Source organism: Rhododendron vialii, chromosome 6a (assembly GCF_030253575.1).
Source record: "Rhododendron vialii isolate Sample 1 chromosome 6a, ASM3025357v1".
Taxonomy (NCBI): domain Eukaryota; kingdom Viridiplantae; phylum Streptophyta; class Magnoliopsida; order Ericales; family Ericaceae; genus Rhododendron; species Rhododendron vialii.
Window position 1 is genome coordinate 30,998,523 of NC_080562.1, and position 17,660 is coordinate 31,016,182.

The 17,660-nt window shown below is 37.7% G+C and overlaps 1 protein-coding gene, 1 long non-coding RNA gene and 1 pseudogene across 3 annotated transcripts; 2 read left to right on the forward strand and 1 right to left on the reverse strand.

The window, feature by feature from the left end:
• Nucleotides 1-1,930: 1,930 nt before the first annotated feature.
• Nucleotides 1,931-7,270, forward strand: LOC131328990 (disease resistance protein RUN1-like; annotated as a pseudogene).
• A 3,009-nt stretch (nt 7,271-10,279) lies between these two features.
• LOC131328991 (lanC-like protein GCL2) lies at nt 10,280-16,314 on the forward strand. Of its 2 annotated transcripts, none has more exons than XM_058361994.1 (6): nt 10,280-10,500; nt 14,161-14,354; nt 14,491-14,602; nt 14,698-14,814; nt 14,937-15,251; nt 15,838-16,314. In XM_058361994.1, the coding sequence occupies exons 1-6, from the start codon at nt 10,342-10,344 to the stop codon at nt 16,174-16,176; spliced, it is 1,236 nt and encodes a 411-aa protein (XP_058217977.1). In that variant the 5' UTR covers nt 10,280-10,341; the 3' UTR covers nt 16,177-16,314. The 2 variants fall into 2 exon arrangements, with proteins under 2 accessions (XP_058217977.1, XP_058217978.1); XM_058361995.1 differs by having other exon boundaries at nt 10,299-10,500; nt 14,161-14,367; nt 14,462-14,602.
• LOC131328992 (uncharacterized) lies at nt 15,636-16,302 on the reverse strand. Its single transcript, XR_009200591.1, has 2 exons — nt 16,222-16,302; nt 15,636-16,187 (listed from the first exon to the last, which is right to left on the reverse strand). It is a non-coding gene; the product is annotated as an uncharacterized LOC131328992 (long non-coding RNA).
• Nucleotides 16,315-17,660: the final 1,346 nt, after the last annotated feature.

Consider the following 17,660-nt stretch of genomic DNA (forward strand, 5'->3'; position numbering starts at 1 on the left):
GAAATCTAATGAATTTGATAACAGTTTGGCAATCAAACCTTGTGCGTAAGAATCATCACCATCACATGAGGCACAGAACAAAATTGGCAAAAAAGTTGTGCCAATAACCAGTTTAAAATTAAAAGAATGCTTACACGATACCACATTTGAGTCTGATAAGAGAAAAAAAAACTCCATGCCAATATGTCATGATCGCTAAAAATAGGGCTTCTCTTATTTCCTATGCCGAGTGGAATGAAGCTTAGAGTGGTAAAAGGGTATTCCAATAACGCTTCCCAAAAATAAATAACAGCAAGAGGAAATAGTCAATTAACAGCAAGAGGAAATAGTCAGTTAAAGCTACATTTAAGCATGCCCCTTTGCTTATATATCTTTCCTACTGGACTACGACAGCCCGATGCCCATTACCTTTATGTTTTGATAAGAACTACGACAGCGCATTACAAAAGTTCAATTCCTAAACATTTAAGTTACGTCCTTTGAATTGAGCCACTGGCCCTTAGTTTCAAGGCGCTCCTAAAGTGGTACCACTCCCACCTTGGGAACCCCGCTCTTGCGCCCTCTACTAAGGAGCTTGACGGGAGCCCTCTTCCATTGAGATGGGAGCTCGCTCCTAGAGGTGCTGAACTTCGTAGTGCTCAAGCTCGGCTCGTTTACTAAACAAGCCTAAACTTTGTTTACTAAACGAGCAGAGCCAAGCCTTAACAAGCCAAGGCATGAGCTGCTCGCGAGCCTTTATTGGCAGTAGAAATCGCAAGGAGCCTTGAGGCAACTGGTTCACCGTTCATGGTTGGGTCATTTACCGATGAGCTAAATAATTAAGTCATACAAACCATACCTTATATGTTACCCACGGGCCAAAAACAGACTTAAAACTACATTTTGTTTGGTCCGGTAGAAAGGGAGGAGGGAAGCATCAAGAAAAATGTATTTTCAAAATGTAGCACGGAAAGCGATGTTTTGCCTTCTTATGACTGAAAATACAGTTCTATTTGTGCTAGTCTAAACAGAGAGCAACTCCAATTAGCTCAGATAACCTGTAAAGTATAATTTTCTTTTTTTTTATCTACAACCTATGAAGTACGTACCTGATACTGAACATGACATGATACAAATTTAGAGCCTCGAAATTTTGGTAGCCCAGCTTATACGTGGGTTGTTGCCTCATTTTTCTCAATAATGGTTCAGCATATTTGTTTTCAGAAGAAAAAAATATGAAGTCTGTGTGGAAAAAAATTGAATCGATTGGTTGACTTGACTCTGCTTTTCTTATGGTACTACTACAGAATTGATGATGAGCCCCCAACTAAAATAACTTTCGTCCCTCTTTCCTCTACCCGATTTTTCCTCTACTTTTTATTTATTTATTCATTTGTGTTTGTTATTATATGTGGAGCGGTTGACTTCTATTGACCTTGTTGTGAACTCTCCCAGGTGTGAGTTTTATAATCATCCGTTCTTCCCCCCCCCCCCCCCCCTCCCCCCCCCCCCCCCCCCCCCGGGTAACTGATCTAATTTTACATTTTTTCTGCATTACGTATGGGAATATTGCATTCCTAAATATACCATCAGCTGTTCTATAGTTCATATTTCCGTTTTCCAAAAAATAAAAGGAACTTGTTTTGGGTCCGGAGTGCCCTCATAAATTTGGTTACACAATGTCATTCCCTGCGACCGTTGTAAAAATAGACTTGCAGGTGCGATATCGAATGCAAGACTAAATTAAAGCCGTTCCTAACACCAATGGAGAGATATGGAAAATGGTCCGATAACTTGTAAATGTGGTCAATGAGAAAGCTAACAAGAAGTTTGTATTTCTAGACACTGCAACATACTGTGAGATTGGCTTTTTGTGTGCCCATGGCTGTTGGTACCCTAAATTTCATGGTATTTTCTTGGCCTTGCATTTGTATTACCATTCACTTTCTTCTCAGCTTCATCCACACCCACCTCCAGTCCTTCCATTTTCTTTACTTGGTTTGATGCTTTTTACTTTGGTGGGTGGGGTCACAACCAACCTCACTTTCCTACCTCCTTCTTCTTTCCTTTTCTCGATCTCGTGCTTTTTACACGGTTTTAATTTCATCTACTCGTTTTTTTTAATCAATTCATCCCTAATATTTTTAGCACTGCAGGGGCATGTATGATTTCTTGGTCCTAGAATCCATTGCTCTCTCTTGAGTTTTGTTCAATGGCTGCCACAAGATCCCAAGAAGCCTCTTCTTCAACTTCACCTAGTAGCTTTGATGTGTTTTTGAACTTCCGAGGGGAAGACACTCGGAAGTCTTTCACTGACCACCTCTACACAGCGTTGGACTATGCCGGATTTCGCACCTTCAGAGATGATGATGGGATTGAGAGGGGAGAAAAGATCAAGTCAGAACTGCAAAAGGCAATTACAGAGTCGAGGATGTCAATAGTTGTCTTGTCAAAGAACTATGCATCTTCAAGTTGGTGCCTTGATGAGCTTGTGATGATCCTCAAATGCAGGAGTACCTCTGGACAAGTCGTTCTTCCCGTTTTCTATGACGTGGATCCAACTGTAGTGAAGAAGCAAACGGGAAGTTTCGAAGAGGCATTTGCGCGACATGAAGGGAAAATTGAAGCAGAAAGTGGTGAAAGGAGAAAGGAATGGATGAGCAAGGTGGAAGAATGGAGGGCTGCGCTCAGAGACGTTGCTGTTTTAGCTGGGATGAACTTACAAAATACAGCTGATGGGTAATTTCCTCCCAAGTCCTTTTTCCTATTTACAATTCTAGCATCTGTTTTGTGAGTTTGATTTTTCGATGAAATTGATTCATTCTAGGACCTTTTTTTTTTTATTGAAGTTTCCCGTTTTCTGAGATGGAGATCTCGTAAGCAAATGATATCCATGAGATTTTCTTGATGAAATTATTTGATGCCAGGGCCTTTTGGGTTGAAGTTTTTCATTTTTTAGATGGAGGTTTTATATGAAAATGATATCCATGGGACTTGCTGGGTGTATTGGTTTCATGCCATGACCTTTTTCGGTTGGAGTTTACCCTTTTTATTAAATCTCCAGTTTACCATTGTTGAGATGGAGGTTTCATAAGCCAATGATATTCCCAGACGACATTTTTATTCCTTTTGATGTGAAGCTATGTGATAATCGCCCTCCATCTTCCGTATTAATTATACCACATATATATGCTACCATTTGTAGTTTCAAAACTATACTAGGTGTTTCCACTACTAATCTTTTTGGTTAACGAGTTGTGACGAATTTTCATGTTGTTCACACTAATGAATAAGTTGCGCATCCCCATTTTTTTCATTCACAACTTATTCATTAGTGTAAAGTGATTATGGATGAATAAGTTGTATTGCAAAACTTATTCATTAGTGTGAACATCTTAGCAAGTCTGTTAGAGGTTTTCCCATATCTTTTAACAAACTGGACTACATTGGGAAATTTTGAAAGCTCGAGTGTTGAGAGGATCACGTTGGAGTTTGAGAGCAAAGCTGGAGAAGCTGTCTTTTCATTTATATTTAACATTCTCCTGATTCAAGCTATTTGAAATTGTAATGCCTAGTAGATTCATTTCCAATCACAGTAATTGTACAGAAACTCGGTCTTTCTTGTCAAAGACATTTATTCGAATGTAGAACTAGTAAGTTTTTCAACAATGACAATAACAGATTTGTTTTATTCCATTTTGTTTGAGAATTTGAGATTTACTTCAAGTCTGGGTCATCAATCTTATTGTGCTAATTTTTTCATCTCGATTGCAAATATTAGGCATGAATCGAGGTTTATCCAGAAAATTATCAAAATAGTTGGAAACAAACTAAGTCGCACAATCTTGGACATCGGCCCCTTTGTGATCGGAATACATTCTCGTGCAAGAGAAATTCAGTTTTGGTTAGAAGATCATGAATCAGCTGATGTTGGTGTAGTTGCAATTTGTGGGATGGGTGGAATAGGGAAGACTACCATCGCCAAGTTCCTATATAATTTAAACTTCTTAAGATTTGATGGTAGCAGTTTCTTAGCAAATGTGAGAGAAATTTCAAAACAACAGGATGGTTTACTTTGTTTACAAAGACAGCTTGTTTCAGATATTTTAAAGGGAAGGAAGGAGAAGATATCCAATGTTGATGAAGGTATTGTCAAGATTAAAGATGCCTTGCGTTTCAAAAGGGTTCTTGTGATTCTAGATGATGTTGATAAGCCAAACCAGTTATATGCATTGCTTGGAATGCATGATTGGCTTTGTCAAGGGAGTAAAATCATCATAACCACTCGGCATGAGCACTTGCTAAGAGCTCGTGAAGGCTGCAAGGTGCACTGGCTAACAAAATTGGATTTTGATGAGTCCTTTGAGCTCTTCAGTTTGCATGCCTTTGGACAAACCCATCCCATTGACGACTATGCGGACATCTCAGAGTTGGTGGTCCAACATTGTGAAGGGCTTCCGTTGGCTATCAAAGTTTTGGGATCTTCTCTATCTGGAAAAAGCATAGGAGTATGGAAAAGTCAATTAGAAAAATTGAAAGCAATCCCTAATAGCGAAATACTTGAAAAACTCAAAATAAGCTATGATTCCTTACAAGACGATCATGACAAAAGTTTATTCCTCCATCTTGCGTGTTTCTTTGTTAGGAGAGATAAGGACTTTACAATTGCAATCATGGATGAATGTGAATTTTACACAGCGGTTGGGATTGAAAATCTCATTGACAGATGTCTAGTAACAGTTGATGAATACAACAAGGTGGTGATTCATCATTTGCTTCAAGAAATGGGAAGAGAAATAGTCCGTCAAGAATCACCCAATGAGCCCGGAGAACGCAGCAGATTGTTTTGTCACAAAGATTCCTTTAATGTTTTAAGACATAATAGTGTAAGAATTTCTTCTCATGTACATTTGTAGTTGCACATATAGGAGTTGCTATGCTATTTACTTATAATTGTTCGCAAACCCCTCACCCCATTTTTTTGCCAGGGCACGAGAAAAATTGAAGGCCTCATTCTTGATATGAGTTTATTGAAGGCGGATAAGTCTGCCAAGACAGTGTTTGGTGTCAATAGAAAAGGCAGTTCGGAAGAATTCTTGGACAATTCATTATTGTCAAATATAGGGAATTCGCTTAAGACATATTGTTCGGGCATCTTCTCCGAGAACTCATTTGGCATTGCTCCAACATTTTCAAATCAAATAGCTTTGGAAACTAATGCATTTGCAAAAATGGAGAATCTAAAACTTCTGCAACTCGGTCATGTACAAATAAGTGGGAGTTATAAAAACTTTCCGAAAAAAATACGATGGCTGTGTTGGCATGGCTTCCCATTTGAATCCATACCGAGGTATTTCCCCTTGGAGGCCCTGGTAGCTCTTGAGATGCCTTATAGCAGCTTGAAGCATTTTTCGGCCGGAACTAAGGTACATTGCATTGTCATTTTTCTCTCGTCTTATTGTACCAGGGAAATGGACAGAAGCATTAAAATCTGATTTTTTCTTTTCGTGTTTGTCAGTTTCTTGATTTACTGAAAATCATTAATCTCAGTCACTCCCATAGCCTTGCAAGAACTCCTGACTTCATAGTTCTTCCTAATCTTGAAAAACTGATACTTGAAGATTGTTCAAGTTTGGTCGAGATTCACAAATCCCTTGGACACTTGGCGAGACTTGTTTTGTTAAATTTAAAAGATTGCAGCAATCTAAGGAAGCTTCCAAGAAGCATTGGTATGCTAAAATCTTTGGGAACACTTGACATCTCTGGTTGCTCAAATCTTGAGAATTTGCCAACTGAGATGGGGAATATGGATTCTCTAACAGTGCTACGAGCGGAATATGTTACTAGCATAACTCGATCCCCCTCTACAATTTAGAATGTCAAAGCCTTGTGGTTCATTTTGCCATTGAAACCGAAAAGAAATCCTGAAACTTCATGGGCATCTTCTTTACCTAGGTCCTTGGTTGAACTAAGTCTTGTGGGCTGCAATCTATCAGACGATGCTTTCCCTAAAGATCTGAGCAACCTATCCTTGTTGCGGGAATTAGACCTTGGTTATAATCCTATTATTAGCCTCCCAGATTGCATCAGAGGTCTTACTGGGCTCGAATTCCTTAGCGTAAGCTGGTGCACAAGGCTCCGGTCACTTGTAATGCGGCAGGATTTAAAATTTTTGCAATTCACGTGTTGTTGGTCGTTGGAGAAGATAATACTCGCAGATTGCATCAAAAAATTGATGTCGCCCGGAGAAAACAGGATACTGGACTCTTGGCATGGTGGGAGTCACATGCTGGTAGAGTTTTCCGGTATATACAAGTTGGAACCCCTAGGAGATGTTGATAAAGAGACAATAGATAATTTGGGGTTGTTCGACTTGGGATCCATGCTAAACCTAAAAGTTAGACTTTCAATCCCCTTCTCTGCCGAAATGAGCCATTCTCTACAGGTCTCTCTCTCTCTCTCTCTCTCTCTCTCTCTCTCTCTCTCTCTCTCTCTCTCTCTCTCTCTCTCTCTCTCTGTAATTCCCTAACTTTTGCCTTTTTGTGGCACAGGGATGTCATGAAGAACATGTATTCTCCACTTACCTTCCGGGGAGCAAGGTTCCAGGGTGGTTCAATCTTATTAATAAAGGAACTTCATTATCTTTTACTGCACCACATCATAATTCCAGAATCCGATGCTTGAGTTTGTGCATTGTGTATGCACTTTCTTGTGATCCAGATGATCAACAACTGCTCCTGAATAACGTTATCAGTAATACCACCAAGAGATTGATTTGGAGCCATTGCCCACATGTAACTGGCATTCCAGAAGTTGATGAGGATATGATTTGGTTAAGCTATTGGAAGTTTAAAAATCAGGTGGAAGGTGGTGACGAAATGAATATTTCCGTGTTCGCAACGAAAGGATTTCAGGTGAAGGAGGTAGGAGTCCGTCTTTTTTTTGACGTGGAGAAAGCAGAGGAGATTACGCAAGAAATTCCATCAACAAGTGAAGAAGTATCAGAAGAAGAAATATTTCGCTACGGAGTTGCTGTACCTGGAAATGCGTCTTCATATGATCAAGAAAATACACAAGTCTATGCTGTTGGTCGTGATCATATCGTTGACATAGCCAAAACTCTTCAATGTGGGCGTTTAGTTTATTCGTTTCCCATTTCAATCGTTCATTATAGGTTTTACTAATAAGCACCCAATAATGCATATTCTTGGTGCTTAAGTCCTTAATTTTATTGTATTTACGTTTATAAAGTTAGAGTTTTTTTTGATATTGCATGTAAGGTATGTTTTTAGTGTTTTTCAGGTAAATCGTGTGAATAAGGCACGTTTTGACACCATGGATGGTCGAGTGTGTCCAAGTACCTGAGGAACTAAAGAAGATCTTGTCGGTCCCTGAAAATCTGTTTAAGTATGGAAAAATGACTTGGCTATGAATTCTCTATATGCAACAGAAAGAGAACTTTTGGTAAATTACAAAGTGAAGTCATTCAAGCCCGTTGAAATGTTTAAACCCTTTCAGAATCATAGCCATATGTTTACATAAGCGGATAGTTTTTTTTTTTTTTTTGGTGCGAGAGTAGGTACCATGGCTCGAACCCTTGACAAAATTCTCTAGAGGCTCAACTTTTCTAGGAAAGCTTATTTGGAAAATGAGAACTACATTTCCCCAGATATTACATATCGTGATGCTCGTAGAGTGGCTATTGAGGATGTATACCTGCAACCTCAAGATAAAATGATTGCGAAATGGAAAATTTGCTAAAATGATTGCGAAATGGAAAATTTGCAGGATATTACTAGAGACCGAGAAATTGCAGAACAACAACGACAACGCGGAAACTAGAAATATGATCAAATATCATTCCTACGTTTTATTGTAATTACTTTCCGAATGCGTCTTTATTGTATACTACATTGTGCGATGCCATGAGTAAAATAAAAAAGTTGATATTTTCTGGAAATAAAATGTATTCTTGAATTCAAGTTAAGGGTGAGTTTTCACTATTCTAAATTTTTTTTTTTCTTTTCGACCTATCATTCTAATCTGGGGTGGTTGGTGATCTACGGTTGAGTCTAGGGTTAGCTTTTGAGATGGGCTTTATTGTGTTGATTTGGGTATTTTAGGCCTTTTGTATGTGCTTTATTGTTTTTATTTGGGTTTTTACGCCCACGGGTGTTTTGGGCTTTGTTCCTATCAAAGGAGTATTTGGGTTTTATTCCCAACTGGCTGTACTTCTAACTTTTGGTTGGAATCCCTTTCCTCCTATTTTCCTTAATAAAATGTTTTTGCCGATAAAAAAAGGGAGATAATAATCAAGATATTTTCACTAAATGGTATTTTAATTGATGTATGTGAGTGGAATGACTTACCTAAAAATTCATGCAAACTTTGGCTTTAGTCAATAGGAGAAACTTGCCCTAATACCATTTGGGCTCCTAAAAAAAGCTAACTTCCCCCCCCCCCCCCCGCCCCCCCCCCCCCACCCCCGTCTTTTATCTTTATTCAAATTTTTCCGAGTTTTTAAGTTTTGCATAAAAACTATTGATGAGAGGAGCCGGAAATGTAAAAAATTATGACCGAAATCCAAATTTGTTTGAAAAAATCCAAAAAAAAACAGAAAAAAGCCGACCTATTGGGTTTTTTCTTGGCTTGTTTCAAAAAAAATTAGGTTCCCATCGTAATTTATACTTTTCCCCGATTCCTCTTGCCAAAACAAACAATAATTCACAAAAATTGACACAAAACAAGAAGAGTTTTTTTTTTTTTAAGAGCGGCAAAAAAATGGGTCAAATTGTCTTGTATTTTTTGACAAAACAAAACGTCAAATTGTCATTTTAAAGAGTAAACTCGGGGATGTATGTGAGGCGGTCCAGGATATTGTACTGTATTATTTATGGACTGTTTTGAGGCGATCCATAATTAGGCTCGGTAGACGAGGCCCTACTCATCCCTCCCCTTATTTCTAACAACAAAACAACTTTATCTCTTCTTCTTTTTTTATCCTTCATCTAAATTAAGTACTTCCAATTTTATCTCATTCCAAACCGTTTTCTTTTTGTAAATTGCTTTTCCCACCCCCCCTGACACCACACCCCTCCCGGTCCCACATCTTTTTTCCTCTTTTACCCTTCCTCAGCCCTTTTAATTACCTCTCTCCGCCATTTTAATTGGTCTGGGCTCTGCTAGCCCCAAACGGCGACGTTTGGGTTAAAAAAAAATTCTCACCATCAATTTGCAATCCTATGGAGCAAAAACGTAATTATGAGAGCCTTAGAGACAAAATTTGATTATGTCTCTTTAGAATAATATGATCAAAATAAAAAGATCTTCACACCTATTCAAACGCATTAAAAATTGAAGTACTTAATTTTTTAATTATATTTTTTAATATATAAACGGTCTAAAAAAATTAATTGCTCAAATTTTCCATCCGTTTGAATCGGTGCAAAGATCTTGTTATTCTTATTATATTGACAAGATCTTTGCACCCTTTCAAACGGAGCGAAAATTTAAGCACTTAATTTTTTTAGACCTTTTATATATATTAAAAAATATGGTTAAAAAATTAAGTGCTTCAATTTTTAATGCGTTTGAACGGGTGTGAAGATTTTTTTATTCTGATCATATTATTTTAATTTATTTCTTTATTTAATTACTCATATCTTTTTAAGGCCTTTCAACAAAACACCCTAAGACTTATTTTTTAGTTCTAAGACTCTCTTAGGATGTCCATTGAAAGGCTTTGGAACCAAAAATTTATTACGACCATTTAGGATGAAATGATCAGAAAAAATAGCATCTTTGTACTGATTCAAACGGATTGAAAATTGAAATACTTATTTTCGTAACTATATTTTTTAATCTATAAAGGACAAAAAAAGAAAAAAAAACAGTCGTATAAACATGATCAATTGAAACATTTTTTTTTTCTTAATTACTTTACAAAGCCTAAAATTAGACTCGACCTATTAAGAGAAAAAAAAATTCAAACTAGAAAGAAAGAAAATGAAAAAAAAAATTAAACTGGAAAGAAAAGGAAAAGAAAGAAAGAAAGAAAGAAACTGTAAAGAAAGAAAGAAGAAAAAGAAGAAAGAGAGAGAGAGAGAGAAAGGGGCGGGGTAATTCCGGAAAAGGGGTGGTGGGGCCGGGAGGGGTGTGTGTCAGGGGAGGGGGGAATAGCAGCTCTCTTTCTTTTTTTATCCGCCCTCTGTAAAAGCCATTGTGTAACGTGTCGGCAGTACGGAGCCTCCCAAGTGAGCTGTCCCGTGGGTAAAGAGAATTGACAAGTGGATCAGCCATTATTTTTACTTGCAGCTCTCTCTCTCTCTAGAGTTGAACTGATCAGCAGAAGCAGGGGAGAAAATGGGGTATCGTTTCTTTCCAAATGAAATGCCGGATTTCGTGGAGGAGAAAGAAGAAGAGATAGCCACCGAAGATGATTCTCTCATGAAGCTTCTCTCCATGCCTTACTCTGCTCTCTCTGAGAGACTCAAACGCGCTGGTTTGGACCTCAAGGATACTGTTCTCTCTCTCTCTCTCTCTCTCTCCACTTATGTACACATGTACGTGTATGTGTGTTTGCTTAGCTGGATTATCGGCGCTCATTTTCGGAATTTGACTTCAACCATACTGGGAGAAATTTTTTTTTTTTTTTTTTTTGGGAAAGGCAAGAAGTGTTGGTATGAATGGCGGAATTACATGTTCTTCAAGATGGGCTAGCCCAGTTGAGTTTAGAAAAAGTAAAAAATTTATACGTAAAATTTTAGTCCAATAAATTTTAGCTCACCTCATTTTTCTTTTTTATCCCAACCCATCCTATCTGAATATTTTTATTAGAAGAGTATTGAAGATATTGACTCAGATTCAAGGATAAATTATTTCTACCCTCTAAAACTAAAACTACCTGGGGCACAACTTTAATAGGGTAAAACTTCAATTGTGTATTTTTTTTTTTTTGGTATGTTTCTTTTGTTTATTATTGTATATTTATCTACTTTTGCACAAATTTACTGGACATTAATTATAAAACTCCTTTTTGTCATATATATTTTACTATTAAAGTTTGAGTTAGCCCAGGGGATTCCTGCTTCCACCTATAATAGCAGGGTTAGAAGAGTCGAACCTGAGAATAGATAAACTTGGAACGAGCACTCAGGGGTCAGATCCGGTCAAGTCTTCCACAGACCAGTTCCGTCCATTTGTTGTTGAATCGTGGCCATCCAAAAGTGTTTTGGACGGCCCAGATTTGTTCGGGTGTTTTGAATATTTTTTAAAAAAATTAATCCGAACAAGGCCACGATTCAACAAATGGACGAATTTGGTTCGGAGAGACTTGGCCGGATCCGACGGGCAAGCGTGCAAGTTCTACCGGGAGAATTTATATTCATGGGAGTTATACATACACTTGTTGATTATTCTCACTAAGCATGAAATATATCTCACAAAACATAATATATGTGATTCATTGAAATGCGACATTGATGTTTGATTGGGGAATTAGTTTGACGGGGATAAAGACCCTGATTTTGTGTTCCCGAACCATGAGAGATTATTTGTAAAATGGCTCCGTCCAATTACAGAACCTATTTCGTATAATTATAAACCCATATGGGATCAAGAGGAATGTGCTATCCTCTTTTGAAACTGTGTTTTCCGACAAAGAGATGTTGAAGATGCATAGACTATTTGGATTGTAACTTTGGGTTCGAAGAGTTGTCAGTCTGAGTCCTCACGGGGCTGGTCATTAACTTGAGGTCCCTCGGTTCGTCCCTAGATTAGTCTCTCTCTAAGACCCAATTGGTGCAGATCCGAAAATATTGTAGCCGGTGATATAGTCATGTATGGTAAATATTGTAGCCGGTGATATAGTCATGTATGGTTTGTATAATCCCATTATAGAGCGGGGGGGGGGTGGGGGGGGGGGGGGGGTTTGGTATTGTAAAAAGTTTAGTCGTTATGCTCCTAGAAATGTATTTTGTATGATAAATTTGACAAACAGTATTTAGTTTCACTAGATGTTTATTGCTTGGAAGAGTAAGTTCTAGTTTTGTTATCTATAGAAGCCAACCCCTAGCATACCACAATTTAAGCATGTGGCGTAATGCATTCCCGTTTCCGTTCCTCGTACCGGAACAATCTGCGGTCTTGAAATGGACTTGAGGGAACTTGGAGATATTATAGAGCCCACCTCGAGTTCTCATTCAATGAACCGTTGATTTTGGTGACTTCTATATGTGTCGAGCTTGAATCGGACATCAATATCTATTTGACTGAATAATATTCTCTTATGAGAAAATGGTACGAGTCCAATGTGATATATACCGTTATCCAATCAAACAATTTTTTGTAAAGATGATCTATTTGTAGGGCTCTACAAAAATGAATGGTTTGAATTTATAATGAAATCTGTATGGTAGACTCCGCACGCCCCTCAAGCTTCTTCAAGTCCCTTCAAGGACTTGACAGAAGCCTAGTCCTTTATCATTGTCTGACTAATCAAACGGAGCTATATACTTTCGAATATTTTTCTGCAAAAGATCCTTATTATGTAAGTAGTTTTAATCCATCTGATCTGGATGGACCCTTGAAACAAAATTTCTGGCTTAGAGGCCCTGATGAGTTCGTATATCAATATTATTGCTACCATGTAGAATTTGACATCTTCATGGTACCCACTCCAACAAACATGTCAAATGTATTATTTTAGGAAGTATTGGAGTAAAGTAATGAAAGAAAATTTTTGGCATGGGGAGGGGTTGTCAAATGACACATAAGCATTTGACATTTTGGTTGGAGTTGCTTCACATGCCAATTCTTCCACTTGGCATGCCATGTCAATTTTGACATCCTTGGTTGGATAGTTGGTCTTGTAAATACTGCAATGTATATGTACTTTTTTTATAGAATAAGTCAATCAGTTGAGAAAGGAGAAGACAATGTGCATAAACTTATCTTCTAGATTATGTGTCCAATGTAATGCCTAAGACCAAAAGGCTGGCTTAGTGGATGAAACACTCCTACCCCCAGAAGTGGTGCCAGAATTTGAGCCCTAGCCAGTGGCAGCTCCAAGAATTTATATCTTCAGAAATTATCATGAGTGTAGTAGCTATATTAACCAACTATATACACATGGAATCTCATAGATTAGTATAAATAGTGGGTCAAAAGCATAACCTCCATTTCACAAAGATTTGTCAATACACGCAAAATAAGAATTTACATAATATTTGGGATAGTAACTCAACCTTTGTTAAGTTTTGTATTCTGAAGTGGACAATCTTTTGGGAATGGGAATGTAGTAAGATTTTACATTTGTCCTAGACAAGTTTTCATAATCTGAACAATGTTAAACTGGCGTATGAATCTACTAATATCCTGTGAAAGAGTGGCAAATAGGTTGGGTTTGTCTCTATGTTTAGGATGATATGACGAGATTTTCAATTGTAGTCCTGCATTCGAAGAAAAATTGTCCAAGCTAACAGGATTTTGCCACGCAGTTGAATTTCTTTCAAGCTTATCTATAATTCTATAAGCTAAACAAACAAAAATACTACGTAATAATCTAGTCAATGTCACGAACACTAAAGTAGTACTTGGATCATCGGCAATAGACATGGAGAGAAGGCAGAGCTCGATACCTACATCAGGAGATTTTTTTTCCTCTCTTATTTCTTAAGATTTTTTTATGAGTATGAGCTTTGTTTGAGTTAATATATTAGGTGTTCAAATATTGATTACCTCGATTGATGGATGTTCATAATTTATTGTCCGAGTGTTCAAATTAAACCTAAACAAAAATTACTACTAGTAAAATTCACAAATAAAATCTATGGTGTTCAGGGTATGCGGCCGCCACTGGTCCTAACTAGCTTGGTGTGTTGCAGGCTTGCAGCATCCCCTTCCCCCTCTCTCCTTCTATTGAATGCAAGGAAGAAAATATGATGCCTTTAATAACAGTCTGATCTAGGATCTTAATTACGTAGCTTAAAATTTTGTGCAAAAGAATTGGCCTGACTAGTCGGAAACGACTAACCAAGTTTTGTTAATTTTCCTCAAAATGATTTATACAATCCAACCTTTTGTTTTGCTACAAATTTTGCCTGCTGTCACAATAATATTTATGACTTTGTCCATGTTTATCGATCAGAGTGCTGACTATGTGTGTCTGTGGTGTTGTTTCAGGTAGTGGTGGAGACATGGGGACTCGGTGGACAACGTGTGAGAGACTTCAGTCTTTACTGCGGAGCTCTTGGGACAGCTTTTCTGCAATTTAAAGCCTATCAACTCACTAACAACAAAGATGATCTCAACCTATGCTCTGACATTATTAAGGCGTGTGATTCCCTTTGTTCCTGCTCTGGGTTCTCTCACTCCAGGTTCTCTCTTGTTGTCTCTCCTCGGCGGAATTTGGTTAATATTTTATGTCGTCATGTTTTACAAGCTTATAGACTCAGTAATTATTAGTGTGTGATTGAGCGCTAAGGTGCTTATCCAATGTATTGAGGATGGTAGGGATGGGACATTTTTATGTGGGCGAGCTGGTGTTTGTGCCCTTGGTGCTGCTACAGCAAAGCAGTTGAGCGATGTGCAGTTGCTAACATACTACTTATCCCAATTTAAAGAGGTATTGATCACAATTGATCTATTCTGGTGAAATTGGTTGACCAACTTTTTTGTTTACTTGTATGGATGGTATATATATACGAGTGATGATAACAGATTAAGCTGCCAAAAGATATGTCTGATGAGCTGTTAGCTGGAAGAGCTGGGTTCTTATGGGCATGTTTATTCATAAATAAACATGTAGGCGAGGGGACGATTCCTTCTAATGACATTGTGAGGCTTATGTAAACACTTTCATAATGTCAAGTTAGTTCAAGTAGAGGTATTGCGTTTTTTTTATAAGAGCAGTGGTATTATGTTGTGATCTAAAGAGGGAATTGCTATTTATGCTATAGGGTGCACTTGTGAAAGCCATTCTCATTAGAGGAAGAAGATTGGGTGTGATAGCAAGATGCCCGTTGATGTTTGAATATGGTAGTGAAAGGTACTGGGGAGCGGCCCATGGATTGGCAGGGATTATGCATGTTTTGATGCATGTGAAACTGAATCCAGAAGAGGCGGAGGAGGTGAAGCATACTCTCAAGTACATTATCAAAAAACAGTTTCCAAGTGGGAATTTCCCATCAGCAGCAGCGGACAACGAAGATGATCTTGTGCACTGGTGTCACAGTGCTCCTGGGATCGCCCTCACATTTCTGAAAGCAGCTGAGGTTATCATTTTGCCAATCTAGTTCAATGGTGGTACCATAAATCCTACTTTTGGACCATTTCTTGTTGATCCATGATTACAACTTTGAATTGACCAACTTTACATCTAGGCATAAATTTTCAGGGATCAACTGTGGAGATGAGAAAATGTTGCTTGAAACTATGCACATAGGGCAGAGAACTATTTCTAGTTTCTAGAAGCGATTCTTTTTCCCAACACGCCTATTGACCTGCTTTGTTATTTGGACTGTTAGTGAAGGTGCTTGAACGCCTTATGTAGAATCTTGCATAGCTAATGCATAATATGAGCTGTCTCGACTTTGCTTCCCCAGATACCAGTAGGATGGAACTATCAAGTCAAAAAAACTAGCACATCTTTTTCAAGCTTGTAGAACTACCATAAATTAGAAGTCCTTCCTCTCCATTATGTGGTAATAGGCCAACTCGTTATAAGGAATATGTATGACGATCACATTTTTATCATGGGTAGAGGAATTGCACATTAGGTTAACTGTACTTGTGTTTTCTCTAATATTCTTCTTTTACTTGTCCTGCTCACAATTGCCCTAAAAAAATTCTGATGCTAAGGTATTTGGTGACGAAGAGTTTCTGGAAGCAGCCGTAAATGCAGCAGAGGTGGTCTGGAATCGTGGCCTGCTCAGACGGGTTGGCATTTGTCACGGCGTAAGTGGAAATGCATACATCTTCCTCTCACTTTACCGTGCGACGGGTAATAAGGAGTTCTTGTACAGAGCCAAGGCATTTGCTTGCTTTCTTGTTGATAGAGCTTCCAAGCTTATAGCCGAGGGAGAGATGCATGGAGGAGATAATCCTTATTCTCTATTTGAAGGAATTGGGGGTATGGCTTATCTTCTCCTAGACATGACTAAACCGACAGATGCTAAATTCCCTGGTTATGAGCTCTGAACATTTTGTACCTAAATTCCCTGGTTATGAGCTCTGAAGATGTACCGTAGTTAAGTGAGAAAAAGAAAAATGACAGAAAGAAAAACAGAGAAAAGATTTACTGCATTTCTGAGTGTGTATATGAGGTTGTATTTGCCAGTTCTTTATTTATGTGATTGCCTACAGTTTTCTGCCTCTGTACCGTATTGCAAGGGACTGGTCCCCGTTCCGCTAACTTTCTAAACCTTCTTTTTCAAAAAAAAATGTAATTTCAAACTCAAATATAACAAAACTAAAAAGATTTTTTTAATTTTTTTTGCATCGTTTAAAAGACTTCAATGAGATCTATCAAATAAGATTCATATTAGTAGGAAAGTTATTTGCGTAAACACATGATTTTTGAGCTTGAAATTTCATTGTTTTTGAAAAAGAAAGTTTAGAAAGTTGGCGGAATAGGGAGGGTGTGTTTCCCTTCCCCCTTAAAAAATAAATACTTATTTCTAATTTTTAAGCTTAAAAAAAATAGGCTTACTAAAATCAAAAAATATGTAATATGGATCTTGTTTCCATGAAAAAAATTTGAAAAACTATTTTTGTAAGCCTATTATTTTTAAGTTTGAAAATAAGTTCTTATTTTTTAAGTACTTATTTGAAAATCTAGAACGGGGCTTGATTCCCTTGGAAAATAATTTACACATTTGTCAGTTTTATTTTCTGGTGTTCTGTTTTGTATGATCCATGTGGTTAATGGATGAACTAAGCTTTCCCTGTACATTTAGGGCTTTCAGCCTTTCACTAGAAGGGCTGATTCAGTACAATGTGAAGAGAATGTGGGTAGTTTGATTCTCTAGTATGAAGAGAACTATGCCTCATGGTTTTAAATAGAGAGAACTATGCCTTGTCTGCTTTATGGTTGCTTTTTTAATACTCTCATAAGCTTCATGCTGAACCAAAACCCATTGCCCAGAAAAATCCAATTTTCACAGATGTAGAAATTTGCAATCAAAAAATGGTGGTGGAGGTTTTGACAAGGTAAATGCTAGCCAGTTAACTTGAATGGCACTGACATAGAACTAGCATATTATAAGCAAAACACCAGAAGCCTTTTGCAGATTATCTTACATATGCCTCAAAGGTTTGCAGGCACATCTAAAAAATTTATGTCTACTTACCCAAAAAAATAAAAACTTCAGGTCGGATTTATTGGTATGTTTTTAAAATATAAGTAATAAATTTATCGAAAAATCATCAATGGGATGCCCCCATGTACGAATTAGAGTGAAGAACAAAAGCCAACAACTGACAATACCAAAAAAAGAGTACCGATTAGTAAATAAAACCTATACACCTCTCTAAACACCAAAATATTTAACATGCCAAGAAATTGATCGGGGTTGGTTTACACTTCCTCGACTACCAACTTAACAAATTACAAAGGGAAAAGCTCTCAAGTGTTCAGCTAGTATGGTTATACACTTCCTCGGATTTCTTGTTATGCTTATCGT